Below are 27,542 nucleotides of genomic sequence, written 5' to 3'. Positions count from 1 at the left end.
TGCAGTTGAAGCGTTCAAGATGCCAAAGCGCAAATGCACGTTCACAGATGAACTGTGAAAAAAAAGTGTAAAGCTATGAAGCTGGTACTTATGTGTCCAATAAAGGTGCCGGGGACCTCACAGTTCATATGGACACAGAGAAACATAAAAAAGCAGTGCGAGGGGAGAGTAGTTCAGCAAAGTTGACTGAGTTCTTTGTGAAACCCGGAAAAACAGAGGATGCTGTAAATGCAGCGGAGGGTGCGTTGGCATTTCATACTGTGATACACCACCACGGCTACAGGTTTTTCTAATACAGAAGAGGTATTATTTAGAACATTATTTTATATTATTTATTTGTCCACTAAGACTTGAAAAGAGAGCTATTATTTTACAAGTTGAATTTTCTAACACAGAAGAGACATTATTTCTATCATTATTTTATTCCAGAGATTTTACATTAATTTTACATTTATATATATATATATATATATTTATATTACAATTGAGGCATAATAAAAAAAGTTCAGTAACCTATCTGAATTTCTGTCTTTGAGAGATATTATTTTGTAATATAACAAAATATTCTATCCATACATATAAACTTTAAATATATTAAAATAATAAGGAATCTTTGAGTAAACTGCGAGTATAATTTAAGTAGGCTATCTCGTGGCCGGGCTGAGTGTCCTCTTTTTTGGAAATCAAAATATGGTCACCCTAATTAATCATTTGGGCTGATTTTAAATAATACACTGCAGTGGTGCCTCTCTTTTAATTAGGGGTGTTACATTTGTTTATTATTGGCTTCTGCACTAGCTCATCCTTTGGACTACATATCTGTCAAATCATGTACCTTGCAGCCATTTTCATTTGGTTGCACTGGCTTTGTTTCACTTTATGTACTCAATAGCCCGCTAAGTTCCACATCAATATGCAGTCCAACCTTCTGTTTGTTCTATACCCATCCAGATTGGTTCATTCTTCATGATCAACCTGTGCCTGGTGGTTATCGCCACTCAGTTCTCAGAGACCAAACAGCGGGAACACCAGCTGATGCAGGAGCAAAGGGCTCAGTGCCTGTCTTCCTCCACCCTGGCCAGCATGGCTGAACCGGGAGATTGTTACGAGGAGATCTTCCAGCTGGTCTGCCATGTCCTCCGCAAGGCTAAGAGGAGATCGGCAGCTCTCTACTACACGCTGAGGGGCAAGCCCCCCCCTCCTGGTGGAGGCAGGGGTAACAGGCGAGGTGGAGGGAATGTGAATGGAGAGCGCCACCATTCAAAGCACCCAAAATGTGAGTAGGGGGAAGTCGGCAAATGTTTTTATTTATGTAACATCTGACATTTTCATTTCAGACAACATGTAAAACTATGCTACTGGGTTTGACTATAAATTTGGTACTTCTGTATTTTAATGGATTCAGTTTTTAGTTTTACTTTTGGTAAGTTCAATTTCATACTGTCCAAAATATACTTTTCATGTTGATTTATCTTATGAAGCAAAAGAATACCTGAACATCTGAAATTAAAGTGCACAGTCTCATATTCTTTCTGTTTAATTGTCGGCATCTCTCCAGTATCCCACTGTCCGCACCAAAGCAAACAAGACCATGAATCTCAACCTCTAGCCAACTCCATCAGTCTGGCTGTGCCCCAGAATCCAGAGGACTGCCCTGTATGTGCATTATCACTAAAAGAGGGTGCAAAGAGAGACTCGGCCAATGGAGAGGAAGATGAGGAGGATGCTGTGAATGACACGGGCAAGGAGGAGAACCACTTAGAGGAGAGGGGAGATGGAGAGAGGAAAAAGAAAAGGAGGACATGCTTTGGATATTGTAGGCACATTTGGAATGAAATGAGGAAGAAATTGTGGGGCATTGTGGAGAGCAAGTACTTCAGCAGGGGCATCATGATCGCTATTCTCATCAACACCATCAGTATGGGCATCGAACATCATAACCAGGTAAGATGCTTTGGTCAATGTTGTCACATAAACATTGGTGCTGACACTGTTTTTGCATTGACCATGTCTCATTTTAACAAATCAAAGTGGAAAGAGTCCTTTCATTTGAACTGGCTATGATTAGAGAGTGGCCTTTGATTGTAGTTTTCCTCCTTAGAAGTATATTTGATCAAATTTAAGGAAGAATCCTTCCTGTTTTTATACCTGCTCCTGTTTTCTGTCTTAATTTGCTGCAAACTCAACACTTCCTCCATATATTTCACATTAAACGCATTCCGGTGTTCTTTAGCGAGAGGCAAATATCAAGAAAGAACAATAATATTGATCACCATAAATTTATCAGAGTAAGAGTAGAATTTCAGGGTTGTGAATATGGCATGTTATTTTATTGATGGAAATTCTGCAGTGGAAATGTACACTCGCTCTACTTACTATGTGAGCATTTATAGCACAGGCTACAGGACCTGCATTTATTTATTTATTCGTGAACTGATTTCAAATACCTGTAATTTGGCAACAAAGATAGGGAAACATGGTTAATACAATGGTTTAATACCCTCATCCGTTGCCTTTAATCCCTTAGACTGACAAACTATAGTGTCAATATGATCTCTTAGCACAATCATCTCTCTTGCTCCCTTCTCACTCCCACAAATCAGCACAGCCTCAGCAGATAAACCACCGTCACTGCTGATGAAGGATTGCTGCTATAAATAATATAATAGCAGATGACATTCAGAAGGATGAGTGTGGGAGTGGAGAATCACTGCCACGCTGTTTCCTGACAGAGGTGTAAACATTTAGCCTAGCGGTAGACAAAACCGAGCTGGCTTTTAACATTGGCCAGGCTCCTCAGAGGCAGACAAGGCAGGTGTCTGAGAGCGCAAAGTGGGAGAAGCCTGCCAAATGTACACACGCACGCGCGCACGCAAACACATAGAGGCTCGAACACACAATACGCATCTATTTGTGTCCAGCGTGTGCATGAATATACACAAATATCTTTTTAAAACTGTGTGCATGCACCAAGAGAAAGACATGAAGGCGCATACACTCACAAGCTGTTACATACAACAGCTTTTTTGTTTTCCTTCATTTCTCTTTTTCAAGTCATGCCATTCTCTTTTCTCTCAGTACTATTTTAAATATCTTTCTCTCCTACTCCCATCCCTTGCTAATTTTACTTCCACTTCTCTCCCATTATTTTCCCCACAAATCCCTCTGTGCACCTTTGCTTCGCACGTTCTTTCCCCCACTTGTTCCTTTGTTCCTCACTGTCTTCCTTCCTTCCTTCCCGTCCGTCCTCCCCTCCTTACCCCAAGCGTCTCATCTACTCCCTGACTCTTTTTTACCTCCCTCAGCTTCGCCCTCCGTCTCCCCACTTCTCCCTCTCTTTCTTATCCGCCCACTCACTCTTTGACAGCGTACAGAGTAGTTGCTTTCTCTCATCTCTGAAGACTCTAAAAATAAACGAGGGGTGAGGGGGTGGGGAGACAAGCGTGAGGGGAAGAGCGATGCAGACGCCGGTTACACAGCAGTTTTCAGCTCAATTCCCTGTGTGATTCTGTGTGCGAGTGAGTGTGCACGTTTCAAAGTAGGCATGCATGTGGTGACACACACACATACACACATTTGCATGTACACACTCACAGATGCTTTGTCTGAATGTCTTTTGAGTCTTTCTCCCTCCACAGTTAATACAAGTGTGTGTTTTTGCAGTAGGAGAATCTCACCTCATGTGATTTTGTTCTAAAACAGGAACTCTGAAGCTGATTTTTCTCCCTGAAAAATGACTAACTACAGGGTTGCCTTACTTGCACCACACCCTAATGAAATGTTCACCTGAATGAGTGTGTTTTCCAACTTAAAAAGTGCATACTATTCTTTAGAAATGATCTTGCAGTTTGTGATTGTGACCTCATGACGATCAAAGAGTTTTATTTTTACAGCTGCGTTCAACTATGACTAATTCATCAGATGATGTTGCGCAAGTTTGAAGACAAGCTTCTTGTTTGAATTCATGCATATCTCTTTTGTGGGAAAGACATAGGCACATTGGAATTCAGGCCTGCAGGTTCATTCATATTCAAGCAACATTCACACGCTGGCTGAAGATACATTTTTGGTAACAGAAACAGGAAAAATGATGTTTGTGTGAGAGGGAATAAAGGATAAAAAGATATTTGGGAGATGGAACGTAACATGGGAGAACACAGCTTCAAGGATATGAAGAAGAGAGAGGAATGATGGTATTTTCTTTGAGTTAAACTGTGTTGTCAAGGGCTGTGACGGTTCTGTCAATAGCAATAAATCTCATATCCTGTGTTTGTACTTAGGACTAGTGAGTGAGTGGTGGACAAAGGTCAAGGATAGAGCTACTATAACTGCTAAAGAATAAAGATCTGTAGTGTCTGCATATGTGTACAATTATCTCTGCACTCCTTAGTCTACTAAAACTCATCATTTATTATCATTATTTTCAATATTTGTTGATGATATTTCAATATTTTACAGGTGGTGAATCATGTTATCATCTAAAGATTCTGTAGTCCATTGATTGCTCCAGCTTCTAGCTAGCGGGCTCAAAAAAGATTTTTTTACAGAAAACATTGTATTCAACAAAAGAGAGATATAAGCTGTTTTTTTGGACTTTTTTCCTTTTCTTCCATCACTTTTATCATCCTTGCTCTTGGTCCATCTATGTAAGTAAGTAGATTATTCTCCTCTCCTCTCCTTCTAATTCTCCATTTCATTCTCATTCTTTCTCTCTCTCACCAATTTCCCTTCTCTCTCCTCTTTTTCCTTCTCCTTGAGCTGGGTTCTTCCTCACCCCTGTTCTCCCTCATCTGATCGACAGGAGGATATTGATTGGGAAGAGATGGGTCTGCCTGATAATGAGACTCCGAAATAAAAAGAAAAAGGGATGGAGAAATAAGGGGATGGGGATAGATTGGGAGAAAGAGCGGATTAAAGGAGGGGAGGGATGAAAGTGTGTTTTTCTTTGACATGGTTAGCTAACTTTGGCAGGGCTAGCTGGTTATTTCTCTGCTGGCTTGGAACTGAAAGAAAGCATCTGATCTATGTCATGCATAACACACATGAAATCACACAGAAAGTATACTTCGGCACATGAACATACAATTGGAAATAAACCCAGGATTGACTAGAGCGTGTGTGTGTGTGTGTGTGTGTGTGTGTGTGTGCGTGCGTGCTTGCTCCTTGTTTGTGTTCCTTTGCCAATTCCTGATAACGTGTTATTCAGCCAGTGTTTGACACCATGTGCTACACAGACCATGCACACTCTTCACTCCCTTTCTCAATTTACTGTTTATTTTTGCTGATGCGATGTTCCCTAAATTTTCCTTTACAATTTCATATAAACAGCCGTGCTTAAAAAAACAATTTGTGTCCATGTGTTTCAAGCTATTTCCTCCTTCTCTGACTGTTTCCTATCTTAGATAAGATGTGTGAGTGTTCATTTTATTTGCCAGGTAAGGGAGAATTGTCCTTTCAAGTGAGTGACAGTTTGAGTGACAGCTTTTTTCAACACAGGCAGTGAAATGTGATGCGTACACAATTGTTTTCTTCACAGTGGCTCCAGCATCTTTTGTTGCAGCAGCCATGATTGCAAAGAAGGTGTTTATTATGAACTGTTTTTATCTATTTTTCCTCTACCTGTCTCTCTTTGTCTACCACTGCTCTGTTTTTAACCTGGAATGCTTGCGACTTGAACTCACCCCATCTTTTGCAACTCTGTCTTTACCCACTTCCACATCTCATATGCTCTTTACATTTTGTGCTTCTGTTTTTCTGTGACCCTCCACCCTCTTCCACACAGCCGGACGAGTTGACAAATGTCCTGGAAATCTGCAACATTGTCTTCACCAGCATGTTCACCTTGGAGATGATCTTAAAGCTGACCGCTTTTGGCTTCTTTGAGTACCTGAGGAACCCCTATAACATCTTCGACGGCATCATTGTCATCATCAGGTCTGCAATCTATAACATTATTTGCTGATTGTTATGTTTAATTTAATAAACGCGCTATCATTTTTACGCTCTCTGTTGTAGAGCCATTCTTTGTAATCATAACAAAATCTACATGAAATCATTCATTCAGAAATTAACGAGAGCTTTGTCCAAATGGCTAATTATACTGTACATCAAATGAGTTTCAAGATATACTCTCATCTCTCTTAACATAATCATAGTTACCATTCCAATCAAATTTTCCATCTTTTTTTGGTGTATTCCCCATGGAGCTTTACATAATAACGCTACTTAGTTTATGAGACAAGTGTTTAAAATAAAAACTCTCTAGCAGCATAGGATAAAATATTTCAAATGCAGCAGTATTCCTTATCCCACACCTGTATGGCTGTAGACTCTGAATTTTTATATTTTAAAAATGTGCAGCAGTGTTTTCTCGGAGTGTAAAAGACTTACTTATCCTCTCATCTAATCTTTTCTTATCTTGTCTTTGCCTTCTTGCTATTTAATTTTTATCTTCCTCTTCCCACATTTCTGTCAATTGTAACAATACACATTTAAACTCTTTCTCCTTAAAATTCATTCACATCTTCCATCTTCTGACTTTATCATTCTGTCTGTCATACATGTGTCCACCCAATGCAACATACTTTACACCCCAGTGTGTGTGAGATCATCGGCCAGGCAGACGGCGGTCTGTCAGTGCTGAGGACCTTCAGGCTGCTCAGGGTCATCAAGCTGGTGAGGTTCATGCCTGCTCTGAGGCGGCAGCTGGTGGTACTGATGAAGACGATGGACAACGTAGCCACTTTCTGTATGCTGCTCATGCTTTTCATCTTCATATTCAGGTAACAGAGGAGCAGAGGGTCATGCATTTATATGAAATACAGCACAGAAAATATAGATTAGCAAGACAGAGAGAAGGAGGGACATGTAAATAAGAATCTTTAGAATAGGAGAATTTTGAATAAGAGATTTTGGGTGCATGTCTGTTTGTATGTCTATATTCATATATATGAATGCAGTACAGTGCCTGATAGTGTAGCACCCTTAGACATGTTGCATTGTTGCCACTCTGAAACTTTAAATACAAAAATAAGCTGATTATATATCAAATTAAGATGAAATGTAGTGGTTGAGCATAGTGCAGGCACACATAGCCAAAGGCCTGAACACAATCCGAGAAAAATAATAGGATTAGCTTCCAGTTATTGGAGATGCACCTCATCTTTGCCCAAACCATGTCTCAAATATGTCGAGGCTTTTCTCTGTTTGACCTGCCTTTTCCTCCAGTGTAACTTTTTGCCATGAAGGTTATGATTACCTGTGTTTGTCTGCCCTGTAAATCCAACAGCATTATAAACCTCTCAGTTGCCATGAAATTAGACAGACAGATGGGCTTTGAACCAAAGAAGAACGATAACAGCAAACTGTAACTATTTCACTGACAGCACAGACAGAAACTAATTTAACATTTCAACAGCACACTAATAACTGGTTTGATTTCAAATTGACATATATGACTTTATGAGAATGGTTTGTCTTTACATGTAAAGGATCATGTCAATCATAGCATGATATCAACTGTTACAATAAATCCGTGATGGAGAGGGTGAGCAGTACTAATGTTTTGCAAAATTATTCTATAAATAAATAAGTTAGAATTTAAAGATGCCATAAAAAATGTAGATTACACCTAAATGAATGTGGTGTTGTGGTCTCTGAAAACTGTAAAATAATAATTAATCTTAATCTCTTCTTTTATTAATCTTCCCAGTTTATGCATACACATACACACACACACACACACACACACACACACACACACACACACACACACACACACACACACACCCTCCTCTGTTTACCCCCCTATTCCACTTCTGGACAAAAATTGTTGTAAAGTTGGTAATAACAGAATTATTGTTATTTGAAATTTTCACCGTCATTGTTGTGAGTGCAATAATATTTACACAACAGATCTGAGTACCACACCAGCATAATGCTATTCTTTGTTTTGACACATCTGTGTGTGTGACCTCGGATGTGTGTTTATTACTTGCCAGCCAGCTCTTTTATGCCTGCAGCACAGCTATCAGGCACAACTGTTCATAAAAGACAAATGGCATCAGAGCTTTTAGCAAGCTAATGTTAGCTTGAGCAAGTGGCATTTACCTCATAGGATACATCTAACCACTGTAGCTTTTAGTAAGAAGTTAATGCACAGTGCCACTTAAGCTAAGACTTTGATACCTTTCCGTAATTGCTCAAAAGAAAGTAACAGTGAATGAGAATATTAACTGCTTTATCTTGATTTTACAGTCATGTCACAACTGCAAACAGATGGATGCAGATAAAAGGGAAAGAGCAGGAGAGAGGAAAATAGGAGAGTGAACGACAGAAAAAGGGCTTTTAATGAATCAAATAGAAGACTGTGTTGGATACTGTTTATGTTTGTGATCCACTTGCATTCATTTAATGTATGTGTGTGTTTGTTTTAAAATTAAAGTCTAGAACATAATCGTGTGAAAAGACAAAGTATTTGTTTTATCATTTATTTTCTACTACTTTATTCATAATTCTGTTGTTTCATTCATTTACATTTTTAATACAGTCAGGTTTCACAAATGTAGAGCACATGACACGTACAATACCAGTCAAATGTTTGTACACACCTTCCTATATTCTTAAATCAAAAAGTCTATTTCAATCTTCTTCTATGATAACTGAATTATTGGAAAAACCTTCTCATGTTGCAGTATCCTGGGGATGCATATTTTCGGTTGTAAGTTCAGTCTGAAGACAGAAGCTGGAGACACAGTGCCTGACAGGAAGAACTTTGACTCCCTGCTCTGGGCTATCGTCACTGTCTTTCAGGTACAGATAGTGTAATGACATCCCAAACACACCCACATCAACACACTTTTATTTCCGCTGGTGAACTTATTTTTTGCACCTGTATGCACGTTTGTGTGTGTACAGTATGTACTATATGTGTGTGTTCCTCCACTCTTTGTATATATTTGCTGTAGATTCTGACCCAGGAGGACTGGAACATGGTGTTGTACAATGGCATGGCGTCCACCTCGCCTTGTGCTGCCCTCTACTTTGTAGCTCTTATGACTTTTGGAAACTACGTGCTCTTCAATTTACTGGTTGCCATCTTGGTAGAGGGTTTCCAAGCTGAGGTAAGACATGGGTACCTATCTTGGTTTAGGGCATTGGAAAGTTAGCACTTTGAAAAACACAAATTAACTACCATAAAAACCGGTGTATAAAACGCACCTTGAATGCAATTTTTTTCATTTAAAAGTAGAGTGCGTCTTATACACCGGTGTGTATAACAATGTGTGTAACAATAATACATAACATATAAGATAGGTTGAATATTAATCCTCAATAGTTTGTGAACACTGACCTAATTTGTATCAGTGAGTATCTACAAAAGCAAAACCAAAAGTTGGCACCAACTGCACCGAAAGAGAGACTTAGTTTTATTTACTTCATCTTTTATCATATAGTGCCTGGTTGAATTCACAATAACATGTATAAGTCATTTTTTTCTCAAGTTACAACTTCAGACTCTTGTATTTTAAAGCAAGGTTTGACAAGTGAAAAGCTTGGGAAGAAATTGCCCCATAGTTGATTAATAAGGGGAGGTCAAACAATTAGCAGGTCCTATTTAGATTAACTTGTGATTGATTAAGTTTTTCAACACTTTTACTCTTTCTTACCTCTATATTTTATCTCACTTTCCCAATACAGGGAGATGCAAACCGCTCTTACTCGGATGATGACAGGTCTTCCTACAATTTTGAGGAGAATGATAAGCAGAAAGACACTCTGCATGTATCAGGTATTAAATACAGCTAGAAGCTTTACAGCCTTTTTTGGATTGATCTTTTCTCTTTTTTTAATCAATTGAGATTAATGAGACCAACTTTAAACCAAGCTATGTCTTGTATTAATTTTCATTCATCATAGCCTGACTGGACATTTATTTCTAAAGTAGCTTGAACCTTGGAATATACATTTCAATCAAAGAATCTGGCTTTTCTTGTCTGAATCTTAAACTAACTGAGTACATGCAAAATTGCTTCTTTAAAAGTGATCCTTGAATTTTTATAATCTCACACCACTGTCTTGATATGTACTTAAATCTGACTGGCTAACGGAGCACCAACATGTGTGCTCTGAGGTAGAAGTATAACCACAGCTCTAGACAGTCCCCCAGAAGGCTGCTGTGTCAGCTGAATCGTTGTGCCTCAGGGTTTTTAAAGTGTTGCCTGCCGATTTCCACAACAAATATTGCTAAGCATCTTTTCCCAGTCTGAAATGTAAGCTGCAAAAACTTTAACAAATGCATGCCTAAAGCAACTTGTCCATCCACTCCCCCACCTCTTCTCCCTGTAGGTTAGGGTTAGGGTTAAAAAGTGAACTCACCAAGAACCAGCCAAGCATCATGCAGTATAGAGTAGCACTTAGCAGCACATTAGAGAGGCTTTCAATGATGTTTGGCCACACTTTTCCTGAGCCCAAATGTGCCTTTTAATTGTCAGTGTGCATGGAAAAAAACACAGTTGGTGTGTTAAAGTTCCTTGAGACCTTAGCACTTATGTTTGAAAATAGACAAACCACTGGCCCTTACAAGCTCCTCTCTGGCTCCTTTACATTGATTTAGTGTCAACAAAAACTTGTTCTGCCTCTCTAAGTCGGCCATAATATTGTTTTAGGACTTCAATGTTTTAATGGAAAATCAGAGAAGCAGCAAAAAAAGCAGGGAAGGGCCTCTCCAATACAGTCCTTATTTCTTTGACTATCTCCACTCATCCATCTTACGTCTTCTCTGTCTTCCCATTATTGCCACATTCTTCCTAACTTCCTTTTTCTCCTCTCTCCTCGCTCTTTTCTACAGACCCAAAGATCTGTACACTGACCCCTAATGGGCACCTAGACTTGTCCCCACTGCCCGTCGGTCTGTTTCCAGGAGAGAGGCTGACCTTTGCTCTCGGATCCAGGAAGAACAGTGTTATTTCTCTTGGCAGGGCCAGCCTGGAACAGAAGGCTGTGGTAAGTAGAGAAGACTGTACAAAAAATAGCTGCAGTTTATTAGTTGTTTGTTGACTCCATCCATCCACCCTTCCATTCATCCATGACTGAGTTATTTATCTGAAAGCTGTGTGTTAGATCACTCCAGTATTCATAGGTCCTTAATGACATCATTCATCAGAAGCATATCAAAAGTTTTATTTTGCCTTATGAATTTGCAAGGAAATTATATGCAACAGAAATGTCACTATTTTCAATTTAACAGACTATTTGATTAGCTAATTAAAGCACTCATTTAATGAGTAGCTTCTGTTTACACTGCTTTATTTTTCTTTATTTCATTATTACGAGATAAGGTGATGATGTGGCCACTGGATCAGTTCTTTTTTTACCAGAGTATGGCTCAGATGTACAGGAAAATGGAAGAGCCCTCTCACTTTGTTTCTCAGTATCCAGGTCGGAGTTACAACAACTGGGGCCGCCCACTGGCTCCCCAGCCTCAGGCCTTGTGGGCCCGTCGTTCCAGTTGGAACAGCCTGGTAGGATGCCGTCCCTGCTCCTCCTCATCTCCCTCTGCTAGTCCAGCCTTCACACCCACCTCTGCAAGGCCTTTCTATGGCTACGGCCTAGGCAGTCTGGGAGGGGTGGTTGGAGGAAGCCTTCGTATCCGGGGCCCTCGTGCGTCTTCGCCGATCCCGCACGAGGAGGAATCTCTTCTCTCTCCTCCTGCTGTTGCTCCCAATGCTCTTCACCTTCCCCATCCTATGCTCCCGGGCCATTTTCTACCCAGGAGGGATCGCAGAGCTCTATCGCTAGAGCTGCCCCACATGCTACAGGTCCCAGGAGCCCCACACCCTCCACCACCACCACACCACCTGCTGCCCCAAAGGAAGAAGAGCTTCTCTGGGGGGATGATAATCACTGGAGGTGGTGGTGGTGGGCTTGATAGCCTGGGTGGCTTAGTAGGGGTTCACCAAGACTGTAATGGGAAGACTCCACTGTCGCAGCTTCTCCAGCCCCCTATTAGACACCCGAATGAGCAGGCTGGAGGGGCAAACAATCAGGGCCAGTTGATGGCTGAAGTCTTCCCCCAGGTTAACACACGCAGCAAGGACCAGGAGGACCTGGATGATGATATTGAATATGTAAGTCACATTATGTATGTGTTATAAAGGGTATTATAATTATAACAACACTAGGAAAAGCTTGGTGAGTAAGTGAAGTAATGTTGTGCAACCAATTTACTATGAAACACCATAAGAATCACAGAGAAAGTATGTAACAGTGTTGGAAAAGAACAAAGACACACAATATATATGCTTGGGATTCTCAGTAACCCAACCATTAGATACTGTGTTAAAGTACAACATTTTACACATGTAATAATTTCCCACTCTCTTGTGCAGGATTTTCAAGTACTTTGTATAAAGCCTGCACTCCCTATCACCTGGGCCTCATGGGAGTCCCATTGTTTTCATTGTAAACAAGTCTGTGTACGAGCGAAACAAGGTTAATTAAAAAGGACTATTTAGACAGCGGGGGAGAGAGCTATACAGATGGTAATTTTGGGAGATGCTCTGAGCTGTTGCTATAGAAGTGTTTCAATTTTGTAAATAATTTAAATAGAGAGTCTAAACAGGCAGTTTCTCTGTGCAACTCTGTCTTTTTTGTGTTTACTACATGATTATATTATGGATGGCGTATGGGCTCTTCTTGTCTATGCATGCTCTGATGTGTGTATTCTTTGTTGCAGAGCTTGTGCTTCCGCATCCAGAAGATGTTAGAAGCGTACAGGCCAGACTGGTGTGAGAGCAGAGAGGACTGGTCTATCTTCCTATTCTCCCCACGGAACAAGTGAGTCCCCTTTATCCCTTGCTCCATTTTTTCTTTAGTGATGGAGTGACTCGACCGCATCAACAGATTTAAAATGCGTGCTGTTTTGTAGACAAAGTCCCAACAGCCTCTCATACAAACATTATAATAGCTGGCCACAGGACATATCTCACCAAAACAATATCAAAAATGGGCTGCCATATTTTGTTCCCCACCTCATCAATAGGAAGGACAGGTTGCCAAGCTTCCACAGAGAGGAACTACATTAGAGTAATGATCGCCACCTTGCAAATGACAAAGGGATATTTTCTACCGCCTCATGTCCTGTTAGAGAGCAAGAAACAGGCCTTTGGGGGGTATATTTAATACCATAGGCAACTCATTAAATTGTGCATTAACTTGCAGCGATGTTGTGCTACAATCTACATAGGAAAGGTTTGAATAGACACAGTTGAGTGAGTTTTAATAAAAGGCATTTAAATGTCTCCAAAACAGTTAGAATAAAATCGATCCTTCCTCTTTTCGCTTTATTCTGTTTATTTCTTCCCTTTCCAATAAACACTGCAGCGAAGATATTTAATTGCTTTTTGGCAGCACACAGTGAGTCACATGCTAAGTTTTGAAATTCATATTCAGTATACTGTACGTCTTATCCCTTTCTGTCTCTCTTGGTGTGTCTCTTTCTCTTTTATCTCTCTCTATTGCGTCCTCCCACCAGACCACTGTCCTCAGGAGTCTGCTGCTTCTGAGAGTGTTATTAATGTAATTTGTTTTGAATTAGGAGTGATGTAAACAGGGGCTGAATGAGGCTATTTACTCAGCAAGATAGGAAGGAGCTCCCATGCACTGATAGGGAACTTGGCTCCTGTTCTGCTTGAATGTAGGGGGAAGAGTTGTCCCACCCATTTTATCCACCTCTTTTTGGCTGTATTACAAATGCAATGCCTATTTAAAATTGTCTCTCATTGCCCTCCACCCTCCTCTCTTTATCTGTAACTCATTCCTACTGTACACCCCTCTTCTTTCCTCCTCTTCTCCACTTACCCCCAGGTTCAGACAGATATGCCAGTCCATCATAGCCCACAAGCTGTTTGACTATGTGGTGTTGGCATTCATCTTCTCCAACTGCATCACAGTGGCTCTGGAGAGGCCCAAGATACTACAGGGCAGCTTGGTAAATGCATCTGATATGTGTATGTGCATGTCTGGTGTGTGTAGAAGCTACAGCTCCTTTTGTGTGGTAGCTTTTTGTATTCTCCGAGGATGAATTCAGTTTTATTATCTAAAAGGTGCTTTAAGGGAGGTTTTATTACCCCTAATTGCCCCATCCTCTCTTTTTGACTGTCAATCTTGCTGTTTGTCTGTCTTTCTCTCTCTTGCTTCAGGAAAGAGTCTTTCTCACCATCTCCAACTACATCTTTACTGCCATCTTTGTGAGCGAGATGACACTCAAGGTAACGTTTTACAACCTGTCTCTATTACTGCCGGTGACCCCTGAGTGTAGTGTACAAACTACAGAGACGCATCTTTTTTTTCTGTCTCCTCCCATGTCTCCCTGCTTGTCTCTCTCACAGAATTGAGTTTGCCTCAGTGCTCCCACAGCCAGCCATTTCCCTTATTTCTTGGCAATTCCCATCTTCCTTTCAGAGAATAGAGTAATTAAGCAATGTTATTAATTAGTGGCTAGTCTCTTCGTATGGATGCAGTCCATCTCCAGCACTCCCCCACACTCTCTCTCCTTCTGTCCTCTCTGATGGTGACTGCTTCTTTTTTAAATCTGTTTTTCCACTTCCATAGGGTCCCTCTGTACTCACTAGTGCTTTTTCAGACTCTCAATCTCTCTTCTTTCCCCATCTTTTCTTTCTTTTATCCGCCACCTAACCCCCCAACCCCTCATAGTCTCTGTATTCACAGCAAGAGACTTTGGCACAAGTGGGCCATCAATTATGCACTCCCACAATCAATTATTAACCAATCACAGCTCGTCAATGAGCCACAGGCTTTCAGCCCCCTGGCCGAGCTGTACACGTCTCCCTCTGTGTCTCTGTCTGTCTGAGCCTTGTGTATCTCAATAATGTGTGTTTGTTTGTGTAGCATTAATCTCTCCAGGACTCCACCGCTGAGTTTAATGTTATGTACAAGGTGCAGCCAAATAAAAGGCACCACACAGCAGGGTTGAGGAATTGGTCAGCATGCTACCTCACTTTTTAGCATGATATTTCATAAGGCAGCTTCAGACACAATGTAGCACTTGCCAAAATCCATTCAGTAATTCTAATGATTGTATTTATATGCAATACAATTTCTCATGCTCTTTTTTATTTATTTTTATTTTTTTAAAAGACAGTTGATATTAGATCAGTGGATGAGAAACAGGTTAAATAATAGAATTTTGGGAAAATGGAAGGTCAGTTTACATTTTGGCATTTAGACCCAAGATGTTTGCCAGGCACTGATCTTTCAACCATCTTGATAAGTTTGCATGCTAATCCCCACAGTCTCTCTGATGTAAACAGCTTCAAATGTCAGTTGCAGATTTTTGCCCAAGCAGGTGTGATGCTCCCCTGGCTGCTTAGCAAAACACAAAACCCGGCTCTGTGCATGTGTATTACATTGCCTGTACAACATCCATCACTCACTCTTGAACTCACAGCTTGGTGAAGTATCATCACATGTCAAATAAGCTTTTGATAAGGCAAAGACAAAGGCATTGGGGCTATTACTGCACCCCTGGATATTGAACATACTGTTACCTGTGAACTCCTTACAGTGATGCATGTGATGATGTGTGTAAGAGAGAGAGAGAGAGAGAGAGAGAGAAAAAAAGAGAGATTTAAGGATGTGTAAAACATGTTAGTGTCGACAGCCTCTTGACCTACACCTGCTGATTACCTTTTGTGCCTGTACCACGTCTCTCATCCTCTTGCTCTTTTAGTTTCAGATATTTTGTCTTAGTGCTGTAATTTATATTTTGCACAGCTGGCTCAGAAAGAGAAAATAAACAAAAGTCTTGTTAGTGTGTTTCATTTGCCATATGGCAGAATTGTAGTCCATGTTTTAATACTTCGCTTTACCTCTTTTCTCTTCTCATACTCAGGTGGTTTCCATGGGTCTGTATGTGGGTGAACAGGCTTATTTGCGTAGCAGCTGGAATATTCTGGATGGATTCCTGGTCTTTGTGTCTTTGATTGACATTGTTGTGTCCATGGCGGGTGGGGCTAAGATCCTGGGTGTACTTAGAGTACTCAGGCTGCTCAGAACATTGCGTCCCCTCAGGTAGGGACAAAGCACTGCAGTTTTTTTTTTTTACATGTTTGTAGATCATTTGCATCTGTGGATAATCGTGTTATGAAGTATGACAGCTCTGCTACTTGTGTGTACAGATTTATCTTCACAATTTCACACGAGTTCAAAATGTCATTCTCGAATAAAAATCAGTGAATGCTCTGTGTCCCAGATGGATCAAAAATCCATTTGCAAATTTATTCAACAATCTTAACAGCAGACTGAAAATGTAACCGTAATAATCAATTAAATCACTTTCAATTTTCCTTCTGGCCACTCCTGCACCCCCCACCCCCCACCCCCCCTCCCTCCCCAAAGAATTATAAAGTCTTTGAGCTAATCACTACAATTTTCAAGATGCTTAAATAGAGCAATGGCATCTGAGATATTGCACGTTTTAGAGAGGCAGTGGAAGAGCATTGTAAGAAATACATTTATATACACAATCTACTTCTTATAAATGTTTGTTACTCCACTTGTATCCCTTTCATTTTTGATTTTCTTATTCTCCTCTTAATCCTGTGCTTCATTCAGAGTGATTAGCAGAGCTCCAGGTCTGAAGCTGGTGGTGGAGACCCTCATCACTTCGCTCAAACCCATTGGCAACATCGTCCTCATCTGCTGTGCTTTCTTCATCATCTTTGGCATTCTTGGTGTTCAGGTAGGGAACGACTGACCTGCTGTGTTTAATAATGATGTTGATAAATACTTCTGGATCCAAATTATTTCTATCTTTTGTCTCTCTCAGTAAAATCTCATTGTCTTCCCAGTCTTTCATCATTGAACAACATTATTCAGCTGGTGGGATCTTTGACCAGCTTATTATTTCACTCAATATCAGCATTTCATCTCATCAGCGGGGCTTACTAAGGCTTATTTGTCTGTTCTTTTTATGAAAGTAGTCAGACAGCATCAAAAGCCTGTCTCATTATTCTTCTATTGACAGCTGTTTAAAGGCAAATTCTTCTACTGCTTTGGCCCTGATGTCAAAAACATCACCAATAAGTCTGACTGTCTGCAAGCCAACTACAAGTGGGTCCACCATAAGTACAACTTTGACAATCTGGGACAGGTTAGTGTCACGTGTGTTTCCTGCATGTATAGGGTGTGCATAATGTTTGTTATTGGAATGTATAACAGCACATAATTTGATGGGTAAAAGTTTTCCTTATTGTGTCTGTTGTCTGCCAATTGTTGTCTAGGCTCTGATGTCCCTGTTTGTACTCGCCTCAAAGGATGGCTGGGTGAACATCATGTATCATGGTCTGGATGCTGTGGCTGTGGACCAACAGGTATCCACATATAGCTGCACAACAACAAATGTTATTATTACATTTACTGATATCATAGAGAAGGAAGATATTATTCAGGATTTGTCCATAATGCAATGCAACAGAAAAAATGCCTATGCATACATAACAGTGGAATGTCCAAACTACCAAAAACTGACTGTTTCTTTAGGCATAATTCAAATTTAAATCTTGAATTTTTATCTGTCTAATTCATTGTTTCCTTCCCTCTTTTTTCTGTTTTCATCCTCATCGACTTCTCATCTGCATCTCCTTACATCATTTTACATCAAATATAATCACATCACAAACAAATACGCACACCACTCCAACTCCAGCCGGTGACCAACAACAACCCATGGATGCTGCTGTATTTCATCTCCTTCCTCCTCATCGTCAGCTTCTTTGTCCTCAACATGTTTGTTGGCGTGGTGGTGGAGAACTTTCACAAGTGCCGCCAACACCAAGAGGTGGAGGAGGCCAAGAGGCGTGAGGAGAAGCGTCAGCGGCGCATGGAAAAGAAGAGGAGAAGTAAGAGAGAAGAATGAGTGGAGAGGGATAGTAGAGAGGAGATAGGAGTGTGGAAGAGGCTAAAGCTGGAAGATAATTTTTTTTTAAAAGAGGCATATGAGCCGTCAGAGGAGGAGACAGAAATAGTTTGAGAGGGATAGAAAAAAGAGGGAGGAAGAGATTTAAAGAGTAATAATCAATAAGATCCGATAAAAAATGTATAGTTGTATAAACATTCATCATAAAACAACATGATACAATAACACAAAAACACAAAGTGCCTGAAAACAAAGACTCCAATAGCTCATTCTACCTCCATTGTTAATATGACACATGTCATGACACACAAGAATCACTTTCTATCAGTGTGTAGAGCTGTGATCAACACTGAAGGAAATGTGTGCTGTGGAAAGAGAGATGGGAATAGAGACACACACACAATAATATACACACAAACAGCAAGTGTCATTATTGTTAATGTGTTATGTAGTCTGAGATTTTTGTCTGCTGATAGGGATTTCAGCTTGATCACAGCACTTTGATTAAGCACTCAATGTTGAAGCAGGTCCTCCTTGGGAAAATCTTCTACTACACAGGAGGTGATCTCCTGTTCATTTATAGAAGCAACAAAATCAGCTTGTTTGGAATTGGCTGAAAATAGTAGTAATAAGTCTTGTTTGTAGCAGCCTAGAGGTTTGAAAGTATGTCATGAGAGGGATTTCATATCACTGCGAAAAAAACAACCTTTTTTTACTCGGTCATCAAGGTTTTTTTTTTTAGAAATAACCCAAATATCAAATACAAAGAAGATACATTTTAAAACCTTGTTGATATATTTTTCCACCAACAGAGGCTCAGAAGCTGCCCTACTATTCCAGCTATGGCCACGTGCGCCTGATGATCCACACACTGTGCACAAACCACTACCTGGACCTCATCATCACCTTTATCATCTGCATCAACGTCATCACCATGTCCCTCGAGCACTACAATCAGCCTCATGTAAGACGGAATGTTTATCTGTGTGTGTGTGTGTGTGTGTGTGTGTGTGTGTGTGTGTGTGTGTGTGTGTGTGTGTGTGTGTGTGTGTGTGTGTGTGTGTGTAAAGATGTGTGTCTGTATAGGAGAGGGAGTGAAGTGGGCACAGGTCCAGCTCTGTATTGTACTCGCATATATGTAAGTATAGCAACTTAGCTTCTCCTTAAGCTCCTTTTCCACAAAATATGCACGAAAACAGGCAAAATCCTACGAGCTCCATCCCAGTAAGAGGAACTTATTTTGGGTATTTATGCACTCAGTATTTAGTTTCTATCAAATCTTTGTGGCTTTTTTCCGGCACTCCACTACAGCAGCATCTTAAAAAGACCCAGTGATAACTGACTGGACAACTACCATGCCATACCATACCACCGGCATGTGTTGTGAGTAGTTGCAGTCCATAAAAAGGAGCTGCTGTGATTGCGCTGCTGATTTGATGTGGGTTGCTATGGCGTTTAATTAGTCTAAGTCTTAGAGCACTCATAAAAACCAGGCACACGCATACGAGTGTACAGAACAGTATCCACATGCTCGCGAGGGAGCATTTCTGCCCTGCTAGGATATAGAACATATCTGTGAGCGGAAAACCTTCCTTGTGAGGAAGCATTTCTGCTCTGTATACAGAAACACGGTCCCGCATACATGGGGCTGTGAGGAGCACAAGCTCAACCCTCCCTATGTGCTTGCAGCTGCTCAACACTCACTCACTTGTCAAGTTGACTTTTGAGACTTAGGAGGCAGGATTGGAATAGACTGCGGCTGATGTCTCTGCCAATTTAATTGGTCACTTTGAATATTGACCATGATCTTTGATTGACTTTTTGTTTTGTTTGACTACTGACAGTCAAGTACAGGCAGTTGCCTGAAAGAACATCATTCCAACTCTAAGCTGGATAGAAGAAGTGAAAACAGTCAAAGTTTTGATATGTTCTGTGGCCCAAAAAGCATTTTCCCCATAGAACACCATTGTAAAAGAGACTTTTGTAAAACTGTTAACAGGACACCTCAAACTGCAGCGATAAAAAGCGATTTAAAACCTGCGATGTTATCACAATGTTAAGTCTATGAGCTGAGCAGGAATTTGCTGGCAGGGCCAGAGGGGGGAACACTACTGCTCATTCATTCAGTGCGCCGCATAACGCAGAAGCAAACCTGGAAACTAGAAACTTTTTTGCATATGCGCCAGCCAAGTGACTTCAATTGGACTGAATGGTTTCCATTTTTGGTCTGGTATCCTCTTATAATATATGACTTCAGCCCAAGCAGGAAGCTCCCAGTCTGAAAAGTGAAGACAGTGCAGAAGTGCCTTCAACCTGCATTCTTTCTAATGGCCAATAAAGGTGACACTACTGATTGCAGAAAGAAATTCGATTGTGTGGAAGCCTGAGAGTAGATATATACATCTCACTTGATTTATAAACTCAGTAAACAGATTCATAAATTAATAAACTGTTTGAATAGTGAATTATAGCCCCATTTAAAGTAAAGAGACGATGCAGGGTATACTTTAGGGTGTGGCCATGTTGTGACTGACAGTCGATTCCACAGCCGCTATTTCAGTGTGTTTTCATTGACGAAAGTTAATTGTAACATTTTGGCCACCTAAAAAGTCTTAAACATTTAGTTGTACTAAACGTCCTTCTAAGGTTCAGCTTCCCGTAAGTGCATCTTATTTTAATGGTTGCAAGTCTGTTTTTCGCTGGCATAAATCAGCATTAGCATTATCGCAGTTAATCATGGACTGTATATGCACTGTGCTAACCAAGCTAGCTTGCGTCCCAATATGGTCACTTCTAGCTTCAAAAATCAAAGATGGCGATGGTCAAATCAAGACGGCAATGGTCAAATCGCCAAACTTGAGGAGGCTTGAAATGGCAGTCCACAAACCAATGGGTGATGTCATGGTGACTATGACCCCATTTCTTTTACAGTCTGTGGTCCATTCCTGTCTCCAAAGTCTCACATGTCAATTTGACAAGGGAGCAAGTGTTGACTACCAGCATTTAGGGAGGGTTGAGCTCACACTCTCTGTGCTTGCAGGACTGTATTTGTGCACACGGAGCACAAATGCTCCCTCCCCTTTCTACTTGCAGATGTTGTTCTGTGCACTCCTATCATGTGCACATACCCGTATTTCATGTGCACTGGTTTTGAGACAATTTCAACGCCATAGTTGCTGTCACAGTGGTGTTAGTTGTAGAGTACATATCTGTCCATTCATGTGTGATAAATAGTTTTAAAAGCCTGATAGCATTTTTGCGAGGGGGAGAAAAGTGATTATACTTGAGCTAAGATGCCTGTTTGACCTTTAAAATGGAGCAAGTTTTCTCAAACTGACTGAGCATCAGATATGGGTCTCGGCTGTATTTATCAGCTGTTGGTCCTGACATTTGACAGCCTCCCACTTGTTAGAAGCTCATATTTTACAGCTTTATCTATGGAAGGAGAAAACAGCAAGCAAAATAATTGCCAATCTCTACAGTAACAGGAAGATAGACTGGATATTCAAGATAAATAAAGCATGCTCTGGAATATGTAAATACTCTGTGAATACAGTTTAGCTTAAAAATGCGTGTTTGTTTGGGGACGTAATGTGTGAGTGTTTGTGGTTCTATGAATGGAAGATTTTTTGTTTTTGCCTCTGGCATGCTTGGTTTTACTGTGCAAACAATGGGAGCAATTCCAGTCCTACATTTTCTCCCTGCTGATACCACTGATACTGCACCCCACCGCACACACACATACACACACACATGCACACACAGACATGCCTCTTAACTCTCTCTTTTTCCAGTCACTGGATCTCGCCCTGAAGTACTGCAACTATTTCTTCACCTCCACTTTTGTGCTGGAATCAATACTCAAACTCATCGCCTTTGGCTTCCGCCGCTTCTTCAAAGAGAGGTGCAGTGTGTGTTTATACCTTGTGTTTGTTGGCAGTCTGATTGTGTGAGTGTGTTACTTTCTGTCTGCATTTTTAAGTGTATCTGTGGGCTGGCACTTGTAGCACGTGTATAATTCTTATACAAGACAGCTTGTCCAAAACTGAGACATCCACTGTGGGATAAGTTAATCTGCTGTTCAGAGGTAGACTTTACTGTTCCTAAACAGAAGCGGCATTATAATAGTGAGTCAGTTAGCCTAAAAATGCAAGTGTCTTTTGGATTAGATTCTTAAAAATGAGAAATTTAATGTCACAACATTAAAGCAACTATCCGGTCTTGGTATCACTGCATATCCCAAATCCATTGTGGGATTAGTTAATCTGCTGTCCAGAGGTAGACTTTACTGTACCCAAATGGAGCTGCGTGATGATTCTTGGTCTGAAAACGTCTTTTGGATTTGATTCTAAAAAGTAAGCTTTGTATTTCGAAAACAGATGAAGATTTAATGTCACTAAAAATGACAATATCACTCTACGTTTTTGTCTATTCAGCTAAATCATGTATCACATTTTGGAAAAAATGAAACATTAAAGCAACATGGCTCCAGGGCCTTGCCATAATCTCTTGAATTAACATATAATATAAATAGTGCTACAATAAACAGTTATTTCGTTCAAAGTGTAATGGCTGTACAAATCCGCCTTTTGCTTTGATCATTATAAATGGAATAGGCTTTGACGATGGATGGAGGATTATGAAATATGTGGAAATTTGTGAGCTGGCTCTGATGCGTTTTGTAATTAAGCTGACTAAACCATACTGTGTTGAAAATATGGATTTCATGACAATTATCACACATCATCAGCTCTGTCAAAGACAACCTACAGTCAATGGAAACAGAAATGTCCCTATTATTACAGCAAAAGGAGTAATAATATTTGGCCACCATCAAACCAAATCCATTTGGTTGTTCCATAATGCCAACATAAACTATTTTAATGGGTGAAAATAGTTTAAAAAACTAAAACTAAAAAAACAATGAAACTTTACCATCATTCTGCTTAACATAATTAAATTGTCTATTAGTTCTGTACATTTGATACAACAGCACTTTCCAGATGTCTACCTGACTATACTGATCTTTGTTTGACCTCCAGGGGAAACACACCTCAGCACTGGTCTGTTCACTTTCACATTCATTCACTCAGAGTCCAGACTGATTGATTTGTCTCTCACCCAAATGTACACAGTGAAGAGAATGATGTCTTATTCTTTTAAGGGATATAAGGTGACTAATTAAAGCCAGTAAGAGATTTGGGAGCTTATATTACACTGATAGTAGTTTAATGACATTGCCCTATATATAATAGATAATAATATAGGAGTGGAGTCTTGAGTATGATCTAAGAGAAAAAAAGAAAGAGGACAAAGGAGTGATGAAATGAGAAAGAGGTGGGCGGATATAGGGAGAATTTATCACATGGTTATCAGCTGGCAATTTGTCTCTTTTTATGTAGTGTCAGCAACAGCCGTGAGCAGTCACTGTGCATAGTGTGATTTATAGGCTGGGGTGGCTCTCAGGCCAGCTTTAGAACTGGGTCAATGGAGTAGCAGGTGACACACAAACACACTGCCACATTTGCCACCAACAGAACTGCAGGTGCTGTAAGTTTGCAGATATGTTGTGTGTGTGTGTGCATGGGCGTCGAAGTGGGGGGATAAATTGGAATGGTGTACCAGGGCCCCAAGCATGGGGGGGGCCCTGGGCTTTTGTTTAAATATATCAGTTATAAAAAACGACGTCATAAATATTAAAATAAAATCAAAGTTGCTTTGAAAGTTCAATAATAAGGTTGCTTTAATCAAATTAAGACTGTCTGAGACAACCTGCACCCCCTTGCAAAAATGCAGAATGGTTCATTCCGCCTGGTAGGACTCGCTAACGGTTGTTAACTTGTTATATACAGTCTATGGTTGTTAAGCGACTCATTCCTACACAGTGCTCTATGCAGTAACGTGTCAAAGAGTAAATTAGGCTGCCAGAAGAGGAAGTAGAGAGGAGAAGGAAAGAAGCAAAGACTAGGCAACCAGATGCTTACGTTTTTTTCAAGGAAAGGTTAGTTCAGCCCAAATGTTAAAGCCCATTATGATAGATGAAATAACAGGTTTTAAACAGACGCATCCCAATCTGCTGAAGGAGAGGGGGCGTGTCAGGTGTGGCGTGAGAGTGTGTGAACTGCTTGAGACTGCTTTGAATGGAGACAACACATTAACACATCCAAGCTCACCAAAATCAATAGCCCTCTTAGATGAAGGCTAAATAGACTTATAACAGTTATTATAAAATGCTATTTGTAACTATTGTAGCAGCCTACTCATTTTAAAACATGCTTAGCAGTTATTATTGATGATATTGATGCTGATAATAATTTAAAAATCTAGTTAATGGCATAAGTAACCTAGCACATAATACAGCAAATGTCCATTGCCTGTTAGCAAATCTAAATCTTAGCTTTTCAATCAAAAGTCCCTTTCAGAAGCAGTGGCAGAAAGTGGATCAGCTACTCCATTCTCCTCTACTGCAGACTTGAGTGAAGGTCATAATGACTATTGAGTCATGGTCTGTTTTTGGATGTAGAATCTTTTTGCTGTTTATTGTTTATTAAGGATCCAGAGTTTAACATCATCACATCACAGCAATGTTAAGCCATGTGTGGCATTATGGAAACCTGTTTACATTTCTTTTGAAAGTAAAATCTGACTGACTGGTGAGTCTTGTGTGGTTGTATATTATTGTACAGTAGCCTTAGCAATTTTTTGAAGTAACCTAGGAATTAAATTATAACAGGTGTGTTATCGTCTACTTTGGGGGTCATTAATAGGCCTTGTGATCTCCAATACTGAGAGCTGAAACTGAAAACAACACAATTCACAAACCACAGTAAAACAACTTAAGGGTAGACTACAGTGTGTGTGTTTGGAAGGTGGCGGGGGTGGGTCTAGGGTGGGGTGGGGGGCCCAGAATTTGGTGCTACACCCCTGTGTGTGTGTGTGTGTGTGTGTGTGTGTGTGTGTGTGTGTGTGTGTGTGTGTGTGTGTGTGTGTATGTGTGTGTTCAGCCTTTTGATGAGTAACAGGTGCAGCTTTACAAAACGTGCTACATTGTTTCTATGATTTTGATATATGTAGTAATTGAGGTAAATTATTTTATAAATATGAACAAAGGTAACCCTCTGTCTAAAAGGACTGCAACTATAATGGATGATGCACCTTCGTTTGCCACTGTGAAAAGGTGAGCAGCATAATCAAGCGAAAAATGGAAAACAAAGTTTAGCCCTACAGTCAGGCAGGATTTGTATTGCACTGTAACAATTGAAGATCTGTTTTCATGAATGACAGGAAGCAGATTGATACACTGCCGGGATTTGCATTTTAAAGAGTGTCTGAGAGTTTGGCAATGATACTGAAACATAACTTAGCTGTGCCAAATAGTATAACATGCTGGGTGCCTTGGACTGTGCTCACAGTTCAGGAGTGCATCAGATCTCATCCATTTTAACTAAGGTTAAGAATTATTAATCAGATGGAAACCTGATAGCGTCTGTTATCTGAGATTTGTAGGTTTGTGTTTTTGATGTCCTAAAGATCAGAAGATAAATGATTACTATAAAACCTCCCGAAGCAATTACATTAGGGGATTGAGGATAAACATCCTGGGAAACTCACACAAGTGGTATAGTTTCATCAGGATAAAATGCTTGCCCTTAAGTCAGATGTCACAGTGACTATGGTGGCTTCAAACTCATTGATTCCCCACTATATTTATCTGATCTGACAACACCTGTCTTCCATCTGTCCTCAAGCTTTACAGAGAAACAAGAATGTTGGCACACATGCTGGATTTATTCAGGACTTTTTGGGCTGGGGCAAACTGGTCACCATGTGTAGATCTTGCTTTACTTCATACCACCGTCATTTAGTAAAGCTCAGAACATTCCAGGCAGCCCTTGTATCTGCAAGTCTAATGTATGGCTGAAGAGGCAACTTCAACAGAGTGCAAGATCTCATAACTTACTTCATCTTTTTCTAAACATGTTTGCCTGCATACCTGCTAGTATGTTTGTGCATTTGCATTTATATTTGCTTTGTGTGTTTGTGTGCATGTGTGCAACAATTCCTCTGTGTGCCTTTCTCTGTTACCTTAGTGTGTTTTGTGTTTGCTTGTGCCAGGTGGAACCAGTTGGATCTGGCCATTGTGCTTCTGTCAGTGATGGGTATCACTCTGGAGGAGATTGAGATTAGTTCCGCCCTGCCCATCAACCCCACAATCATCAGGATCATGAGAGTACTACGGATAGCACGAGGTACGCATGCTACGCGTGTGTGAAATACAAGTACACACAAAGACACTCACATATACTCACAAGTACTATGCTAACCTCACTTCTTGTAAATCCTTTCAGTAAAATAGAATATTGATTTAGTTTAACTGATGTGTTAAAATATGTGATAAATGTTGAAATTGTTAACAACTTTTACTTGCCATTTAGCAGCTAATGTCTCAATGCCTTTGTACATTGCGATGTGTACATGTACATGCATGTTTGAATTTGTGTCTATTTGTTCAATGCATATGTCTCTGTGTGTTACAAGAAGTGTAAATTAAGAACTGACCATCCCACAGTTTAAAGTTTTCCATTTAGTCTGTAATTGATCCTGAGGGATTTCCCCCTAAATGCCCACACTTAAAAATTATCTCTCTCTCTCTTACTCACTCTCTCTCTCACACACACACACACACACAGTTTTGAAGCTGCTGAAGATGGCGACAGGAATGAGAGCCCTGTTGGATACAGTGGTCCAAGCCCTGCCTCAGGTACAAACAGACACAAACTCCACACTCCCAGAGAGACAGAGTTGACCACTCTCAGTCAATATCCAGGGTGGCAGGACAACCCTTAAAACACACACACCCCACACCCCCTATCCCCCTTTCTTCCTCTGCATTGTTGGCCTGTAGGCAACTCTAATGACTAATTTGTGCCTAAGACTGGTAGACTGGCATACACGTGCGTGCACTAACATACACGTGCGTGCACACAAACACGCAAAAGCTTTGTCTTGTTTTCACATTCAGCACCATGGAGAGTACCCTGCCCCCCACTGAGACTACAGTGTGCTAGAAACAGTAGGGGCTTCTTAAACCAGTCTGCAGTTCATTTGGTGGTGAACTTCCACAAAGTCAGATAATATCTGGTGTTCAAATCATTCCAGTGCACTCACAGCTCACCTCCATCACCATGCTCACTATTCATCCTGAATAAAAGTAGTGTCATTTTTGCTTATCTAACGAATTAGAAATAAAAGCGGATACAACAGAACAAATGTTAAGTTAGTTATTTATATATAATATTTATGGCATATTTAAATTATGCTATCTAGCCAATGTGTTGTTGATGTTATGTTGTGTCATGCCAGCATTTCATCAGTGTCCCAATGTTTACTGAATCAATAACTATTGATCGTATGCTGATGTTTCCACCTGAGTGTTAGCTTGAACTCTTTACATTACCTTTGCAAACGTAAAGAAAGACAGTTGACTAGACAGACAGGTTAGGTGCAGGACAGGTGTGCAGCCTCATTTGTGGACATGGAGGCACAAAGACACACACACACACACACACACACACACACACACACACACACACACAGACTGACC

General features: G+C 40.4%; 1 protein-coding gene across 1 annotated transcript in view; it reads left to right on the top strand.

Moving 5' to 3' along the window:
* LOC133999391 (voltage-dependent T-type calcium channel subunit alpha-1I-like) overlaps positions 1-27,542 on the top strand; it is a 116,891-nt gene that overhangs the window by 67,001 nt on the left and 22,348 nt on the right. The window contains exons 8-28 of the mRNA XM_062438616.1: positions 952-1,276; positions 1,559-1,944; positions 5,783-5,934; positions 6,597-6,782; positions 8,694-8,811; positions 8,967-9,122; positions 9,700-9,790; positions 10,850-11,004; positions 11,433-12,128; positions 12,737-12,837; positions 13,867-13,990; positions 14,202-14,270; positions 15,914-16,092; positions 16,636-16,762; positions 17,048-17,173; positions 17,304-17,393; positions 17,729-17,921; positions 18,751-18,902; positions 21,733-21,842; positions 26,054-26,187; positions 26,629-26,699. Coding sequence (XP_062294600.1) covers positions 952-1,276; positions 1,559-1,944; positions 5,783-5,934; positions 6,597-6,782; positions 8,694-8,811; positions 8,967-9,122; positions 9,700-9,790; positions 10,850-11,004; positions 11,433-12,128; positions 12,737-12,837; positions 13,867-13,990; positions 14,202-14,270; positions 15,914-16,092; positions 16,636-16,762; positions 17,048-17,173; positions 17,304-17,393; positions 17,729-17,921; positions 18,751-18,902; positions 21,733-21,842; positions 26,054-26,187; positions 26,629-26,699 — 3,741 coding nt within the window. The remainder of the gene's footprint in view (positions 1-951; positions 1,277-1,558; positions 1,945-5,782; positions 5,935-6,596; positions 6,783-8,693; positions 8,812-8,966; positions 9,123-9,699; positions 9,791-10,849; positions 11,005-11,432; positions 12,129-12,736; positions 12,838-13,866; positions 13,991-14,201; positions 14,271-15,913; positions 16,093-16,635; positions 16,763-17,047; positions 17,174-17,303; positions 17,394-17,728; positions 17,922-18,750; positions 18,903-21,732; positions 21,843-26,053; positions 26,188-26,628; positions 26,700-27,542) is intronic.

This window comes from Scomber scombrus, chromosome 18 (assembly GCF_963691925.1).
Source record: "Scomber scombrus chromosome 18, fScoSco1.1, whole genome shotgun sequence".
Lineage (NCBI taxonomy): Eukaryota > Metazoa > Chordata > Actinopteri > Scombriformes > Scombridae > Scomber > Scomber scombrus.
The sequence above is the reverse complement of the archived record's forward strand: the minus strand, read 5'-3'. Positions and strand labels throughout refer to the sequence as shown.